General features: G+C 40.2%; 1 protein-coding gene across 3 annotated transcripts in view; it reads right to left on the bottom strand.

Annotated features, from left to right (window-relative positions):
• NALCN (sodium leak channel, non-selective) overlaps positions 1–16,125 on the bottom strand; it is a 313,018-nt gene that overhangs the window by 17,733 nt on the left and 279,160 nt on the right. For all 3 annotated transcript variants that reach the window (XM_032314978.1, XM_032314979.1, XM_032314980.1), the window contains 7 exons: positions 15,143–15,249; positions 8,517–8,637; positions 8,334–8,432; positions 2,550–2,643; positions 1,929–2,035; positions 1,646–1,720; positions 761–880 (listed from right to left, as the gene is read on the bottom strand). In XM_032314978.1, the coding sequence (XP_032170869.1) occupies positions 761–880; positions 1,646–1,720; positions 1,929–2,035; positions 2,550–2,643; positions 8,334–8,432; positions 8,517–8,637; positions 15,143–15,249 (723 nt within the window). The remainder of the gene's footprint in view (positions 1–760; positions 881–1,645; positions 1,721–1,928; positions 2,036–2,549; positions 2,644–8,333; positions 8,433–8,516; positions 8,638–15,142; positions 15,250–16,125) is intronic.

Below are 16,125 nucleotides of genomic sequence, written 5' to 3'. Positions count from 1 at the left end.
AAATGATAATATTTTGGATATAGTAGGTTAACATGCCTTATTAAGTTCATATCATCAGTTTCCTTTTTTATTTTTTTAATGTGGTTCCTAGAAAATTTGAAATTTTATCTGTGGCCACATTTTGTTCTTATTGGACAACACAGTCTTAGATCTCAGTCAAGCACCCCCGTGGATATAGATTTTGAGCAGGAGCTCAGACTACATGGAAGGTGGGGGCATTTTAGGCAAACTAGTGAGAACTCAGGTATAGACCCTGGGAATGACACACTTTAGCGGGACAGCAGCTGGATGTCAGTAGGAAGTGTGGCAGCAAAAGTACCTGAAAATTCCACTGTGAAATACTGAGTAGAACACAGTGGTATAGATGTTACACTTTGGCTCAGAAAACTGGGTTGGAGCCTTCTGATAGCTCGTATATGAACTTAGGCAGGTCTCATAATCTCTGTTTCCATTGTTCTCTCTCTCTCTCTCTCTCTCTGTGTGTGTGTGTTTTCTTTTGGGAAAATGAGAGTTAAACCAGAGATCTTTAAGGTTCTTCTGATTCACACACTCTAGGACTCTGAGGGGCCATACTTTGTCTGTGTGAAGAGTGTGGGGGGTTGTGTGCACAAGCTTGGCCAAGGGCCAGTCACGGTCAAGGGTCGATGTAGGAAGGTGAATCTGACACCTGAGGGTAGGCTGAGGCGGACTGAGACAAGACGGAAACAGGGTCACCTGAACCCAAGTTATCAACTAAAATAAAAATGAATTACACACATACCAGGAGGGCAAAGTGAAGTACCACCCAGACCACGCCAAGCGATGTCACCAACAGGTCGTATCGGTTTCGTCTGCTTTGCCAGAAGCCGGCAGGTGACATTGCTATGATCTTCATCGTAACCTGGGGGAAGATAAGGAAGACAGAATACAGAGGCTGAGTGTTCAGTAAATGTTTAAATGTGTGAACTTGAGGCCCTTTTTAAAAAAAGATGTGGGAACCAAAGACAAGAATTTATTACCAAGAGATAGATACATACATAGATAGATATAGATACGGAGATAAAGAAGTAGATCTATCTATCTAAATTTTAAAGCTGGGTAGGTTACAAATCTATATTCTCCAGGCTCTTCTCTCCTTGTTTTATGACTAGTTCTGATAGCAGGACATTTTTCTTCCTTGAGTAAAAGACTATAGATTTTGGGAAACATCAACCAGCACAGGGTGAAATAAGAATCGGCTTGTATTTCAAAGAAGATTGTGCTGGAAAGTGATATGACACGGACCATATATTAAAATAATCCTGTCTGGGCCAGCCCCCTTGTCCACCACATTGTGATCTGAGTCCCTGAATTACAGTGGTTTGTGCAGTTCAGTAAAGATGTTTGAACTCCTATAACCAGACAGGTCAACCTGCAGATACAGCAATCAACAGCAGTTAGCAATTTCTGCCGTTAGACAAATCTGGAGTAGAATGTGAAATCTTTGTTTAAGCGAAGCACCACAGCCCCAGAAGGAAAATACCCTACGAGCGTGCCACGCTCTCCCAAAAAAAGACTTCAAAAACAATGGAACACAGAGCTGACCGTGGGTGCTGTCAAAGGAGCACACTGCTCTACTTTGCGATGCCCACTGCCACCCCCTGAGCCCTCTGGCTCATGACCGTACCTCCAGAACGAAGATGAAGGTGAACACAACAGACATGGTTGCTAAAGGGACGGTCACGGGGTCCTCCACGTCCCACTGCAAGAGAAACAGCGCACCGGTCTTTGTCTGCAGCCACCAGACCCATCAAGACTCTCCCCTCTTTCTCTCATTAGAACATGACTGTGAATTTTCATTTTTTTCCACCAAGAAATGTAAACTATGGACGGATACGGCCCTTTGCGATATGCTTGGATGCGCCCAACAAGCCAGTCCTTCTCAGAGTTTCAGCGTGAAAGAAACGTACCTTGACGGACAGCAGCACCGACTGGGCCAGGACAAGCAGGGCAATTGTCCTCTTAAAGAACGGATGCTGGGTTATGTCGTACATCTTAGCTCTAAATCCATCATTATCTGCAAAAGAGAGGTTGAGGCAAGGGCATTTCAGACCTAGGTCACATTTACTTTCTTGTCTTCCATTTCCTTTAATGCTCATTTTAAAAACTCATTACTCTTTTTTTTCCTCCTATAGTTCAATCTTATTGTGTGGTGTTTTGCAGGAAGGGCTGGTTCTGAATATTTAAAACGACGGTGCATGACGCCGTCTGTATCGGAAGGAGAACCGCATCATTCAATTTCTGTCAGTTTAATACATTCCACTCATATGTTTAAAAGGCAAGCACAAATATATTTTATTTAAAAATTCATTTTTTCATTAGGGCTTATCCTGAGAGCACTGAAGCACAGCCTTTGGGTGGTTGATTTTAATAGCCTATGGAGAGATCTGTAGTTTGGAGCCTGTTTCTGTATTAACTTATGCACAACCGCCTAGTGGCCTTACGATTATTATTTTAATTGAAATCTTAGACTCCTGGGGAATCATGAACACTGGTGCCCAACATGAATAAAACCAGAGCATCTTTGATACCCGGGCGAGGTGGGAGATGAAGAGGCTGTGCTATCTTCAGTCGGCTCTTCAGATCTTCCCATCTTCTCTGATCTACAGTCAGCAGAGCTGTCCCCTTAATAAACAAAGGAAAGCAGAAAAAGGCCTTATGTCGTCTACTCCACACCAAGGACATCGCAAATGGGGTGGTGATACCAACAGGACTAATTTGGGGGTGTGAAATAAAGCTATTCTTCAAATACCCTGACGGCTCAGTAGGCATGGTCAGAATTCTCAAATTTGGTCTTGAGAGGAGTCCCCCAAAGGATGGCCTTCAACTGGCATCTTTGAACACAGATAATATTCAGGTTTGGGAAAATCTAAAGAAGGTTCTCTACACAATCAAATTTTCAAAAAGGGATACCCATTCCAATAGTGGTTAGTTTCCTTTCGTTTCATTGCGGGAAACGCTGCGGCAAAATTGTAACTTGTCAGTCTGCTATTTCTGGTTAAGGGGATTGCATCTTTTTTTTTTTTTTAATTATTTTGATATATATAATCACAAAACTATTTTCAAGTGGTATGAAGTCACAGAATTTGAATCTTGAAGAATTAATGCTGTGATTAATGGCTAAATGAGATAAAAAAGTCTTTATTATGTGTATGTGTGTGTATTACAGTATGCATATATATACATATATATATATATGTATATATATATATATATATTGCATGACATTCATTATATTATATTATAAAGGAAGATCTGGGTGGGGGGGGAAGAGCCCCCCCACCCAGTTCTTCCTTTCTTTCTTTGGAACTAATTACTATCCTTCAAGGGTGTGTCCTCCTCAACATGTTTTCAGACTTTTGCTCTTTGTGTATCTATCAATACATAAGAACATACTTGTTTTGAATTTTAAAAATTTCTATAAATGGTATCCAATCTGTGCTTATTTATGCAGCTGGTTTTTATCTTCACTAAACACTATGTTTTGCATAGTTCAGCACAACTAGAAACTAGACCTAATTGCTTTAACTGCTCAGAGTATCCCACTGTACAAACATATCAGAATTTAGGTTTATGTATTATGAAAATGTTGCAGTAAGCCCACATGTACTGTCTCATGGCGAACATCTATGTGACTTCCTTGATAGCAAATCTCTAGGAGAGGAATTGCTGGGGTTAGGAATTTATGCAACTTTTTGTTTGTCAGATATTGTGAAGTTGCTGTCCAAAGAGGAGTAACCAAGAAAATTTGCTGCTAACAATCTCCAAGTGTTCATGTCCTAATATTCTTGCCAATACTTGACATGATCAGACATTTAAATTTGGCCATGATGGGTGGGAAATGTATCTAATTTAGTTTTAATACCAGTGAGATGAAACATTTTTTATATGTGCAAATGGGGGAGTGATTCCTATATCTTCCTATGTGAATTGCCTGTTCATATTCTTTGCTCATTTTTGTATTTGGATATTTACTTTTAGATGTTTTATAGAAATTCTTGATATATTCTAGATATTAATCTTTTGTCAGTTATATGAGTTGCAAGTATTTTCTCTTAGTCTTAGCTTGCTTTAAAAAAAATTTTTTTTTTTGCTTATCATGTCTCTTATCTCTCAGAAACTTCATTTTAATGTAATCTAATCTATAAATTTCTTTCTTTATGGATTCCACTTTGTAGTGAAAGTCAAGAAATCCACAAGTGGGATACCTGCAGGGTCAAAAATAAACTCTACATGGTTGAAGAATGGTTTTTCATAACTACGTCTTTCATTCTCCTGGAATTCCTTTCTGAATTTGCTGTGAGGTAGAGATCTCTGTTTAGTTTCTTCTATCTAGACCCTCAGTGACCCCAGGGTCATTTATTGATGGTCTCATCTTCATGGATTTATTGTGCTACTTCTGTTTTATATATACCGATCCATCCTGGGACTTTCAGTTTTATTCTGTAAGTTTAACTTTCTGTCTCTCTATCATTACCTATCCTGTTTGATTCACTGTAGCTTGTTTATGTTCCTTTTCCACTTTTTTTGTTCATGCTCGACTTTGAGAGAGGTTTATCAATTTAATTTTTTTAGAGAATCTGTTTTTGTCATTTTTGACTTTTATAGTATCTTTGTTTCCAGTATTATTATTTTTTCCTTATCTTTATTACTTTCTTCCATTTTACCTTGTTGTTTTTATAATTTATTGATTTGGATATTTGACATATTACTATTTAATCTTTGATTTTTTGAATGTACACATATAGTCATAAATTCCCTCTAACTACTGATTTATCTGTATCTTGTGAGCTTTCATCTATGATTTTTATAAATGATTTATCTAAATGTCTTGTGTTTTTCTATTCTGATTTCCTCAGTGACTCATAAGTTATTTAGAATGTTACCTTAACATCTTCAACTTATGAGGGAATTTTGTTATCTTTTTTTATTATTATAGATCACGCATTCTGTACATTATCAATTTTTTGGCCACTATTAATTTATGAACTCGTAGAGGTACACTTTTATAATTGAAAATTATTGGGGTTAAGGTTCTTTTTATGTCCAATAGATCAAATGTTTTTATTGTATCAAATCTCATAATTTTTTCTGTCTATGAATTTCTTAGAGAAATATGTTATTATCTTTCACTATGACTTTGGACTTGCTAGCTTTTTAAAATAACTTGGTTTGTTTTTGCTCATATATTTTATGGTTCAGGAGTTCTATACTTTGCTAGTTATTAGTTTCTTTTGCAATTATTTAATTACACTGTTTAATCCTAATGATGATATTTGTTTTGTTTATATTTATTTATTTAAAAAGATTTTATTTATTTATGTGACAGAGACACAACGAGAAAGGGAACACAAGCAAGGGAGCAACAGAAGGAGAGGGAGAAGCAGGCTTCCTGCAGAGCAGGGAGCCCGACACAGGGCTGGATCCCAGGACTCTGGGATAATGACCGGAGCCCAAGGCAAATGTTTAAGGACTGAGCCACCCAGGAGCCCCTGATATTTGTTTTAAATTAATTTTTCTGATATTAGTATTGCTAAGCCATTTTTCTCACTAACAGCAAACAAATACTCTGGTTCTCTGGGTGCAATACACATTCATATTATTCCTTTATTATACAAAACAAATTATTTTAGAAAGTTGAATTCTGAAATGATCAAAAGAAATAATAAGCATGGTGGTATCATCTGATCATTAATATCTGAAAACCTCTGAAAGTTTATCATTGTGAAATTAAGTTTATTAATCAAATTTTTATAATGGAGAAATTAAAAATGCATATGTTACTAGTACAGACTTTGAAGTTTTTATTTTTATTATTTTTAATTTGTTTTAGATTTTATTTATTTATTTGACAGACAGAGATCACAAGTAGGCAGAGAGGCAGGCAGAGAGAGAGGGGGAAGCAGGCTCCCCACTGAGCAGGGAGCCCGATGTGGGGCTCGATCCCAGGACTCTGGGATCATGACCTGAGCCGAAGTCAGAGGCTTTAACCCACTGAGCCACGCAGGCACCCCTACTTTGAACTTTTCAGACAGGGTTCCATTTTCTAAGGAAGATATAATTTTGTGTAATTCTGAGTTGTGAAAACATTGCCCCCAAAGCTTGCCTTATTTCTCATATCTTTATATTTCCCCAGTGTCTATATATTTAGAAATCTGCTTACATACTTTTGGGTATGATCATTAGAATGGGAGCCCAATGAGTGCAGAAATCTTGATGTGTTTAGTGTGTAGTTTGTGTGTTTAGCTCCTTGTGGCCCTAGGGTCAAGAGCACGTCTGGCACCAGTAGATGCTCAAAGAAATATGCCGAATGACTGAATGGTTAAGGAATAAATGCTCTTATACAGCAGCTCACATGCTTCCCTCAGAAAAGCTTACAGGAAAAAAAAATCTCTTCTGAATAGTTCATTTAACTCAGAAATTTGGATGTCCAATTAAATAACCAAGTTTGTTACATCTGTTAACATGAGCTCTTCTATTTTTCCTCTTTCTCTAAGCACCCACTTGAGCTTGTGGCCACGTTCCCCTTACCCAAGCCAAGATGCTTCTTTCTTCCCTCAGAGCAGAAATACAACCAGTGCTGGGAGTCAGCCTCCTGATACTCTGCTTACTTTAGCCAATCCTCTAAGTTCAAGGGCTGTGATTGATTATACATTTGTCTCTAGGGGTTGAACATCTTATGTTGCTGCATTTATGTCTCTGGTTTGACTCTCCTGAAATCAGAACCTGATTCTCCAGAAACCAGCTGGGCCAGCTGAGCCCAAGCTCTCTGTTAACGGACTGACTGGCTTCTGCTCTCACTGGGGAATCCCCACGTCTGTTCCAGCACAAGGGTCTAGACTTGCCTTCCTCCTTTTTTGCATGGTATGAAATTGAACACACAGTAGGGTTTAAAGACACTCATTTATGAATGTGTTCCAGTAAAATAGGGGGCTGGGCAATATGATCTCTCTCTATCCTTCTTTCTTACTCTAAAATCCTGTGTTTCTGTGGGCAGAAGTAGTGTTGGGGCCCAAAGTAGGGATTTTTGAATTCCACCCTTTGAAAGTCAGGAGGAAATGATGTCCTTGTTAGCGCATGTCAAAGGCAGTAATTGACTGAGTAGCTGGAACCAGGCACGTGGGGCCTGGAGGGCCGTTAATGATACAGTCGTTGGTCCTGGCCCCGAATCCCAGGGGCAGAAAGCACATCCTGCTTTCACTCACTGCAGGGGGTCACCATTTTAACCCTTTTTTTTTTTTTTTAAGATTTTACTTATTTATTTGAGAGAGAGAAAATGAGCATGAAAAGGGAGAGGTTAGAGGGAGAAGCAGACTCCCTACCAAGCAGGGAGTCTGATATGGGACTCGATCCTGGGACTCTACCATCATGACCTGAGCCAAAGGCAGCTGCCTAACCAACTGAGCCACCGAGGCGCCCCCATTTTTACCCTCTTGAACTGAAAGACTCTCAGACTCTGCAGAGTCAGCACCACTTCTGAATTCTGGCCTGGGTTTTCTATGCCTTAAAAGCCCCAGACAAGTTATGCCACCTTTGTAAGCTGTTTTCTCTTCCACTGTGCATTTCAGAGTCATGAGAATTGAAAGCAGTGTGTGTAAACCCGAGTGCGGAGTCAGTGCTCAAATCTGTGTGCACCTCCATTATTAGGACTCAGAAGACCGACCCTTACATAACAGAGGGCATGTCAGCCTTGTCCAGAAGAACCACGTCGAACTCTCTCCCCCAAACTCACTTTTTGGCAGGAAACTATGCTCGGTGTTTTCCTATTTGGGAGCTCTTGTACTGATCGTTAGAGCTGTTATGATCTCAGCATGCTTCCTGAGTTCATAAAGTACATAAAGTTTTTCTGTTGAATTAGAAAATCTTCTTTTTATTCAGTGAATTAGGATGGAACATTTTCTACTGCATGCCCAACCCCATCAAAACGCTGAGTTCACCTCTGGAGTTACAAAGAAGCATCCAATTTACGTCGTGTGAAAGTAATATCACCTGCAATCAGCAGGTGCCTGAGTTCAGCCTTGTGTTTTCCTAACTCGTGGCACCTCCTTCCGTTTGAACAATAGGAGATGTGCCTTTCAGTTGCCAGCGAATTAATGACGCCATTACCAAAAGGGGAATTTTAGCAAGAGATCCGCGCTCTTCAATAACGTGCCTGAAGGGCAGTGATGAGGTAGCTCATAAAATAGTTCCAGAGATTATTTACATCAGTCACACCACGGGTGAATGCGACTTCATGCTGCGGGGAGAAAAAGAGAGCTCCAAGCAAGTGGCTAGAACAGAATAAACTCGGTGGTATTCAGACCCAGGATGCTTACCTTGTTTTCATTGAAATTAGCAATAACTACTCCAACAAAAAGGGTCAGTCCAATCATGCAGCCCAGGAATACAAAAACATGAATATAGATCCCATGCATCTGTATAAATGAAAAATACGGTTATTCATCAAAGCAGAGGAAAGCAGCTGTTGGGCATTCAAAGGGGTCCACGTGCTTGCTTACCGGCCCCACACGATGAATAATAACATCCCTCACTTCAACCCAGCCTTTCAGGGAGAGCACTTCAAACAACGCCAGCATAGCATTTCCCACATTGTCGAAATTAAAATTCCGAGGATTTGCCCTGCAAGTCGGAAAGAGGAATGTGCTGTGAACTTCAGAGGAGAAGCACCCTAGGGCAAATATCCTGTAGCTCTTTCCGGTCCTGGGTCCTGGGTTGGGGGCGTGGGGGAGTGGGGGGTGATATGTTTACCATTTGGAAGGTGGGCTCCACTGCATTCATTTGCTCCATCATAAAAATGCATGAATGTCTCATCATTTCTTAAAATGTAATGAATTATTAGGTAGCAATGGGGCATTCTTAGGGGGCGACAACAAAAGGCAACATAACTCAACTTTGAGCTCTAGATGTTCTGTGAAGTCTCTGGCTCATCCTGATTATACCAAGAGCTCAAAACACACTTTCTAGCTACAAACTGCGTGGGAGATTCTCACAAAGAGGCGCTGGAGTCTAGGTGTGAAGTTTTTTTTTAAGATTTATTTATTTATTTTAGAGAGAGAAAAAGAGATAGAGACTTTGGCGGGGGGGGTGGTGGTGGGCAGAGGGAGACAGGGAGTGAGAATCTCAAGTGGACTTCTCACTGAGTGTGGGGCCTCACATGGGGCTCTATCTCACGTCCCTGATGAGACCATGACCTGAGCTGGAACCAAGAATCTGAGACTCAACTGACTAAGCCACCCAGGTGCCCTGGGTGTGAATTTTGCAATAGTTTTATAAATGAAAACTGTTCTAAAGGTATAAATTATAATTCCTGATATTAATACAGAAAGTGCAAAAAGAATAGAATCTGGCCACTTTCCTTAATTCTTGACATCATGGGAATATCACACTGTAAAGTTCTGACGCATTTAGAGGTCACTGAGTGGAAAGAGGTGTTTGCTTGTGGCCTAGATGTTTCCAGAACATTCTATCCCAGTGCGATTTTTCTCCCATTACCTCTGGGTGTTCTCAACAGAGACTTCTCGTAGACCCCAGGGCTGCAGCATGCTATCTACATACACAGTTGATTCCTATTTCTAAAACACTCTGTCTCCACTATTACTTTTTTTGGAGAGGGGGATGGTTCATTTTTTGTTTTTCTGACATTTTATTTTTTTCTTCCCATGAACAAAAGTGATCTTTTCTATATACTACATCTCCCTTAGTCACTATGGGTCTTGGCTAACATTCTTGTCATCAGTAGAAAGATTTCAGTGTCCCCCCCACCCCCATCAGACTACTGCAAATAATTACAAGATCTAGACAGCTACGCACCAGAAAATCACAACTACCACTGTATTTCCTGAATGTGATGGAGAACTGGGCCTGGCACTACTAAGAAGAGTAAGCCTACAGAAGCCTAGCCAAATTATAGTTTGATCATTTCTTTTTCCTGCTAGTTCACTTATCAAAATGTAACCTTCATAAAAGGCAACACTCTGGGGAAAAACTGGGTTAATATTTTCTATCACCTTTTATATATATTTTTAAAATCATAGAAACAATCATGCATTGCACCTTTCTAAGTGTTTTTTTAAAGTATTTTAAAACACTAAATACATAAAACCGTACAGCTAAACTGCCATGCTCCTAAAGGTTGATGGCTGATTGGTAGAAATGTTTTGCATATAGTGCAAAAGCCCCACTCAGAAATCCTATTTTGGGATTCTGATTTATATTTTTTAAGTATGAAAGTACAAGCATATTCTCTTGATTTTCCAAACTCCTTTCCTTTGGGGGTTTCAATTAAATTTAATACATTTTACAGCAGGGAGAAGCCGTAAGGATTCTGCAGATGCCACAGTTTTCTTGAATAAGGACTTTTTTTTTTAAGCCAAGCAAGCCAGCTCTCAGATCTGATGTTGAACTTTCTTACCCATCCATTTTCTTTATGTGAAAGTGCTTTTTTAGCTGAATTTGCAGCAACCCTAAGTACTTTCATGTTCCACATCTTTTAAAAGTTAGAATATGTTAAAAATACACTTTTAGGCTAAACCAAGAAAAAGAAAATGGAGGCTCACAGACTTACATAGTTGGAAGAATACATCATATTAAAAACATAAGTATCCATTTTGATCATCTAAGATGTTCGTGTATGCTTTGTTCATGTTACTAAAATCGGAAAGTTGGAAACTTTACCTATAACTACAGAGAACTTCGGTAAATCCCACACACAATCCTTTGTTGTCTGTCTGTTTTCCTGTTGTCCTTCCTTGATTTGGAAGCCCGTTTAGATATAATCTTGTCTGTTTTATTTTGAAAATATTATAATCTTGTCTATCCAATTCAGAAAACTAAGACATGGGTTCTAACCTCACAATTCCGTTAATCTTCTACCTCCCAGTGAGAAGTGCTCCAAGGCCCCAAGGTGGTGATAAGAAGGAGTGCTCCTCCTCTGGGAAGAACTGGACCCTCGGGAGGAGACCAGCTCAACCTGTGACCTTGGGTGAAGAAATGCAGGGGATGACATCGTCCAAAATGGCCCTTCCAAGACCCTGGAAGTATCATGTTTCTGTTTAAAAAGTAAGGAAGGGGTGTCTGGATGGTTCAGTCAGTTTAGCATCTCACTCTTAATCTCAGCTTCCATTACTGTCTCAGGGTCATGAGACTGAACCCCACATTGGGCTCCGCTTGGGTAGTCTGTTTGTCTCCTTCTCCCTCTACCTCTCCCCCTCCTCACGCACGTTCTCTCTCTTAAATGAAGGGATAAATCTTAAAAACAAAAACAAAAGTAAGGTAGATTTATAGTCTTTCCTTAAGGAACATACTCAAATTGAGCTGTAGCCTCTACAGAATCTGATCTTCTTCTGCCTAGAATGTATTGTGGTATGACAAAGTCAGCGAGGGGGTAAACTCTAGGTAAGCTTCCAGTGAGCTCAGGGGCTTACTTCTGTAGCATCAAAGCCTTTAACATATGCATTACATTATTTGTAATATTAATTTCTGTTCTCCACAACACTTCAAGCTCCTGGGGTTCGGGGCCACAGCTTGTCTCCAGTGACAGAATACTGTCTGGAGATCAGTTAGCACTCAATAAATACATTTACTGAAACTGAGGACTGGGGCGCCTGGGTGGCTCAGATGGTTAAGCGTCTGCCTTTGGTTCAGGTCTTGATCCCAGGGTCCTGGGATTGAGTCCCAATATCGGGGGTCCCTGCTCAGTGGGGAGTCTGTTTCTCCCTCTCCCTCTGCCCCTCCCTCTGCTTGTGCTCGCTCATTCTGTCAAATAAATAAAATAATAATAATAATAAATAAATAAATAAAATCTTTAGAAAAACAACTAAGTACTTATTTTTGATATTGCTCTGATGTGTTTCATTTTCCTATGTCCTAAACCTCTGCTTAAAACAAAACACAGTATTTATAACATATATATATTTTATACTTTTTACCAAGGTAATTTTTATCTCATCAAGTCTGAGTAATTTAGAACAAAATGAATGAATTCATTTGAACACAGAATAGAGAAGCCCACCTGTCTCCTGAATTAGGTAGTGCATATTTATGTCCTTCTTAATGGTAATTATCAAAGAATTCCCCAATGCTAATTCCCCAGATAGAAGTTATTTTTTTAATCATAAATTTGTCAATATAAAATTATAGCATTTCAGCTTCTAACTCTTGATGAGTTTACTAAAGAAGGAAAATGTGAAAATTAGCATGGTTATGGTTGACATTCGTTTGACAGAAGATTTTTATTTCCCTAAAACTAACCCAAGGAACAGACGGGCCAGCCCTACTGTAATGGTGTTCAAGGGATGCCCCGTCTATCGGCTTATGCTTTTAAAATGCCGTCCAACAGGAAACCCCTAGTAATAACTTATATGAAACAATGCATGTCAATTCATTTGAATCGTTAAAATCATAGGTAGCTGGTTTTATGAAACAGGCTGAATACTGGAGGGTACAGTTGGGAACAGGTTTACTTTTCTCCCAACACTGCCTTCCAGAGGGTTCTAGCTCCCTTCCTGACATTGTGGAGATCCCAAAGCTTTTTGGTCACTTTCAGTTATAGAAGATGAGTCTCATTCTAGAAAGCCCACTCCGTTCTACATCAAACCTTTGTTCTCTTGACCTGTATAAGAACCCCTTCCTTAACCACTCCCCCTGATCTGCGGCTTGAGGAGGGAAGGAGAGCTCTGGCCTCTCTCTTCCCTCCTCCCCTCAAGGCCCCCATCTGATTCTTACAAGATGGAGGTGTGATGACTTAGAATGGAGTTCAAGTGCGTGTATTTTACATGGGCAGACGCCAGCCATGACTGCTCTGGTCCCAGTAGCTGTTCTCTTGAAGTGTATTGTCTGCCATGTTCCTATCTTCTGTAAACTTGATACTTTAACACAACATCTCTGCTACATGCCTATGGTGGACACACTTTGCTCTGGATGACTCAATAAAATGCTTGAATCACCCTGCCTTGGCCTCTAGCCTCCTCCTCACCCTCCCACCTCCTTGGGAGGAGTTGTTTTTAGGGTTTGCTTTCAAATTCAGACCAACCAACCCAAAGTCCGCAGACTCAACTACCTCCTTTATCAGGCTTCCACACTCTAGCCCACCGTCCACCTGCCCTAACCACCAGCCACCAGACCACTGGGGACAGCCTCCGTGACCTAGAGCCCACCAAAGGGCCTCATCAAGCCAATCCTAAGCCTGCTTACCCTGACTCACCCATTCCAACTCAGGGAAACCATAATAAAGCCTACGGTCCATGGTTCCCTTGTGGCCCATGACTAACACTGGTGCTTCCTTGTGTGACTTCCCCCCGCCTGATGGCCCATCCTCTTGGGAACTATGAATAACAAAAGCCCTTCAGTGGTAATTGTCTCTTGATTAGCTGGCTCTACTATACCTAAATTTTCTATTAATACACTATATTTTGAAACATTCCCCTGTATAAGGGTGCCCCATTTTGTCGTTCCTGCTGAGGGTCATCTTTGGGTAATTCCTCAGTTCTCATTCCTGGAAACCTACCCACAGCCCCTCTGATAGGAACACACAGCCCTTTGCAGCAGAGCTCCATCAAGATGGCACAGATCAGGTGGCCCCTGGCCGTGATACCTCGGGGTCTCCAGGAACTCCTGATAACCCTGCCCTGTCATTTGGTGAGGGGCAGCTTGCCTAGACCAGCACCTCCCCTCACTTTCCCCGTCTCTGACATGACCCAGTCCCCATGGGGGACCTCCACTGGCTGGGGAGACAAGCGCCCCTAACCTCCTCCCACACTGAAGGGAGAGAAGCCACAGCGCCGTCTACTGAATTCATTCACTTCCACGACCCTATCTTTGAGCGTAGTGTTTCGGTTTATAGGAGCTGGCAGAGGACAATCTTTTAGTCAGTGCTGCTGAGATCGGCATGTTGCTGTCTTCAGAATGTAATAGAACTTTATCTCTTAATGAACTCAGCTTTGAGGCTTTTGCCAAAATTCCAAAACAGTAGGAAAAAAAAATCTCATTTGATGTCTTGATGTGAATAAATTATTTATAGTGTAATAAGACATTTTCACCTTACAAAAAATAAACTCTTTATGCTTCTTTAATATTTTATTTCAATGTAAATTAGACGGCTTTTCTAGTAAGCACTGGGATAAGGATATATAGCCATGTGCTATGTACTTCCCTCTCCAAGTCAAGCCACACATCCAAATTCATCTTTTTTTTTTTTATCTTTTCATAATTCTTCAGTATTTTAAAAAAATTAAAACCCAGTATAAATTGTACTGAACTGTTTATAAAAGTGAATTTTACATTAGAGAAATGCCAAAGCTGGTAACAAGGGAGTCCTAAGGATACAAGTGGGTGAAATGCAATTTCTTTGAGAGAGTTTTGACGTTCAGTAGAACACATCAATTGTGACAAAAAGAGTCGTGGCTATGGTTCACTTGTTATTCTAAAAGATACAATGAAATAAAAAGAAAACAGATGACTACTTAAAAGGACAAATGAAGTTAATAGGACACTCGGTTCATCAACGAAGCCTACCGAGAGATTTCATTCATGGTCATTAGTAAACTGGATGAGAAAGAAGGTACTGGGCATTTCCAGCTTTGATGTAAATGCTTTGAAAACTCATTTTCCAAAAAAAAATGAATTTTAAAGAGAAAGTGAGATATAATCATGTTCCTGATTACTCCTTTCCAGTGTTTCCATAATGGAAATCCTTCAATGAAAATGGGTTTTGAAATTGAAATAGCTTTATGATCTGGGCTTCTCTACAACTGTTACAAGGTTATCAGATTTTCCCTTAAAGATATAAATGCAGGACAAGTTTAGTTTTAATTTCATAGAAAATCTTTGTCTTTTAAGCCTCACTAATTTCTAATGCCGTATGAATCGAGATAAGTACTTCAAAGTATTAGAAAAATACTGGGATGGTAATCCATTAGTTTCTTGAAACAACACAGGACTCAGTGTGCCACTTGCTTGCTCATTTACTGTATTTTTGCATCTTGGGGTAATTCCGTGCTTTGCCTTGTATTCCCTAAAATCATATTGGCACCTCTAGCGAAATTCCTTTTCATGCCATATTGTGTTGATTCAAAACCTTATACTGACAAATATAACATTCTTTAGGATCCTTTTCAGTTATGCTTACCAAACACGGGGCACCCAAAATCCAGGCTTTTTCTCTCCAGGTCTTAGTTTTAAATTTAAGTTCTTGGACACACTTACATTAATTCTGAATATGCCATTACAATCTTCCTAAAATAGGGGGGGAAAAAAAAGAGAGGGCGCTTGGTCAGACAATGAACTCCTAAAAGATCAAAGGTAAACACTTTTAACCTAGAATAGGAAAGGTTTTTATGTGACAATAGGGATGTGGGCAGCCCCCCAGCAAACAGACAAGGACTGCAGAGATGAGCAGTGAAAATCTGCCCTGAAAACATTCACAAGGCAGAGGATCCAAACAGACATTCCTCTCAGGAAGACATACAAGTGGCCGATATGCACATTGAAAGATGCTCCGTGTCATTAGTCATCCAGGAAATGCAAATCATAAACCTCAGTGGGGTACCACTTCCCATCCAGGAAGAAGGCTATAAGCAAAACGTCAGATAATGAGCTTCGGCCAGGAGCTGCAGAAATTGGAATCCTCTCTGTATCCCCGTATCCCCCTGGTACACCCATGCCTCACACACTGCTGGAGGGTTGGGAAAATGGTGCAACCACTTCGGAAAATAGTGTGGCAGGTGCTCAAATGACTGAACAAAGCTTTACTGAAGGACCCAGCAATTCTACCCCTAGGATTTTACCCAAGAGAAATGAACACAGATATCTTCATGGACACCTGTTCCATGAATGTTTATGACATTATTATTGTAAATAGCTTAATTATGATGGTCAAAAGGTAGAAACGATCCAAATGTTCATCAGTGGATGAAAACATAAACAAAACATGGTGTAGCCCCGTCACAGAATACTGTTCAGCCCTAGAAAGGAAGGAAGGGCTTACACAGGCCACAATGTGGAGGCACTTTGGAGTCACTGAGCTCATGAAAGAAACCAGGCACTAATGACCACATGTTATGGGACTGCACGCACGTGCAAGTCCAAAGCGAACAGCTTCACAGGGACGGG

This window comes from Mustela erminea, chromosome 15 (assembly GCF_009829155.1).
Source record: "Mustela erminea isolate mMusErm1 chromosome 15, mMusErm1.Pri, whole genome shotgun sequence".
Lineage (NCBI taxonomy): Eukaryota > Metazoa > Chordata > Mammalia > Carnivora > Mustelidae > Mustela > Mustela erminea.
This window is presented reverse-complemented; position numbering and strand designations above follow the sequence as displayed.